At 58.6% G+C, this 2,333-nt stretch overlaps 1 protein-coding gene across 1 annotated transcript; it reads left to right on the plus strand.

The window, feature by feature from the left end:
• Positions 1–1,115: 1,115 nt before the first annotated feature.
• On the plus strand, positions 1,116–2,294 carry SPRG_17001 (hypothetical protein; the record flags this gene model as incomplete). The annotated part of the gene is made up of 2 exons (XM_012356767.1): positions 1,116–1,992; positions 2,028–2,294. 2 exons carry the CDS (start codon positions 1,116–1,118, stop codon positions 2,090–2,092), a joined length of 942 nt encoding a protein of 313 aa, XP_012212157.1. The 3' UTR covers positions 2,093–2,294.
• Positions 2,295–2,333: the final 39 nt, after the last annotated feature.

Raw genomic sequence — 2,333 nt, forward strand, 5'->3', positions numbered from 1 at the left:
GTTTACAGAGCTCCCCGAAGCGACCCTCGCGACGCTTCCCGTGTTAACACACATCGAGGCAGCCCAGAACGCACTCACGGCATATCCAAGGACGCTCGCTGCGGCCAAGCAAGTCGAGGTGATCGATATCAGCAACAATCCGATTTCAGAGCCGCCCACCGACGGCATGATGGCTGCGATCGCGACGCGCCGGGTCCTCGCCGATGGAACGCCGGCGTGCACCGGGGCACGACCACTCAAAGGCTGCCAGGCCGTGTGCGCCGACTCGTGCTCCAATTTTGAGCATGGTGACCGCATTTGCCAAGCTAACTGCCTCCATGAAGCATGCAACTGGGATAAAATGGATTGCGCGAATGGCGGGTCACAATAAGAGACATAATTTATACCGAGGGAACTCAAGGGTACACTTTTACGTATATGTGGTGTCTTGGCCTCTTTCACCGGCTTCTTTCTATTTATCAATCGAACGCGGTACTAGAAGGCCTCGCGCGCGTCCAGCACTACATCGACTCGACGCTGGATGCAGACCCGAGGTCTGGCACGCCAGCTGCGTCGTTTGAAGCAAGTCGATCGTCGGCTGCCTCATGGCGTGTTCAGGCGGCTTGCAGGAGTATTCCCACCGTGCTTGGAACGAGATGCGCCTTCAGACGCAGTGCGCGCATGCTAAAAAGACTTCGAATTTGACGCGAACGCCACTGCCTCGTCGGTTCTTCTTGAAGAACGCGCGAGAGACGATGGTTGATGCGGCGTTCAGCGACGTCGAGGCTGCCTTTAACCCCTTAACGCCCAACTTTTTTTACGTGCGAGCACCACGTTCCGCCAAAGGAGGGAATGACCATGTCTATTAGTTTTAGCCGCGGTTAACATCGAAGCTGTGAGCCCCGCGCACACAAGTCTACGTACTGCTATCCTGTATAACTACCGGTAGTCTCTCAAGTTGCTCGATGGCGCGCCTGTCTTGAACTCCAAGCTCACGAGCTAAACGTCCGGTTCGAATGGTTGCGTTTTTTAAGTGTGTAATGTTGTTTGTATATGTACTGGCTAAAACGACCAAAGTGCACTTGACATTTGTAAAGGCGCTACTCCCACATTCGTTGCGTGCCTGGAAGCGTTCAATGGCATCACCAACGACAGCGCTGACCCGCGGCCTCCGCCTCTCGTACCTGCGCCACTTTATCAACAGCCACGGCGGCGAGGCCCGCTTTGCCGGCATGACGACAGCCCAAGTCTGCTTTGAGTTTGTCGTGCCGCTCACGGTGGCGTCGCAGCTCTCGCTCGTCGACCACGTCGCCAACGATCCAGCGACCGCCGATTACGTCGCGCCAGCCAACTGGTACGTCTCGCACGCCTGGCAGTACCTCTTCTTGGAGACCGTCGACAGCCTCGAGCGCTTCTTCGCCGACCGCGGTCTCTCGGACGACGCGGTCCTGTGGTTTTGTGTCTTCAACAACAACCAACACCTCGCTGCGACGCAGTCGTTTGCGAGCTGGTCTTCAACCTTCAAGAACGGTCTCGCAGCCATCGGCAACGTGGTCATGATCATGCACCCGTGGAACGACCCGATCGTGCTTCGGCGAAGCTGGTGCGTCTTTGAGGTCTACGTGGCTGTGACGCTGGGCGCGCGCTTTGAGATTGCACTTGCGCAGGATCAAGAAGCCACGTTTCTCGACGACATCGCAGACGATGGCGCCTTTTACAGGATGCTCTCGACGATCAAGAGCGAGGACTCGGAGACAACGGTGCCCAGTGACCGCGACGGTATTTTCGATTTGATTCGCGCCGAGACATCGTTTGCAGCCGTCGACCGGCTCATCTTTTCGACGTTGTCCAACTGGATCAAGACGACGCTCGAGGCTTCCATCGCGTCGACGCCGTCGCTCGTCAAGAAGGCAGCGCGATGGCTCCACCTCGGCGGTATCCACATGAGTGAGACCAACCCGGCCGAGAGCGAGCGCTGCTTCCATCACGCCATCGACTTGTTCACGCAAGCCAGTGGTCCCAACGATCTCGAGACGCTCGTGGCGCAGTCGGCTCTGGGCGCGGCGATGGCTTCGCAGCGCAAACCACGGAGCGAGTGGGCGCCGTGCTTTGAGGCGACACTATCGGCGCAAGCCCGTTTTTTTGGCCCGGCGCATGCGACCACGCTTCAAACCCGACTGCGCTTTGCGACGGCACTGGCCGTCAACAACGACCCGAGCGGGTCCTTGGCCGTGAATTTGGAGACGCTGGACCTCGAGCGCGATGCGTACGGCCTCAACGACAAGCGCACGGCGGGCACGCTGCGCTCGATTGGCGCCAACTACCTTCAGCTGCACCAGCTTCGCGTCGGCGCT

Source organism: Saprolegnia parasitica (genome assembly GCF_000151545.1).
Source record: "Saprolegnia parasitica CBS 223.65 unplaced genomic scaffold supercont2.577, whole genome shotgun sequence".
Taxonomy (NCBI): domain Eukaryota; phylum Oomycota; class Saprolegniomycetes; order Saprolegniales; family Saprolegniaceae; genus Saprolegnia; species Saprolegnia parasitica.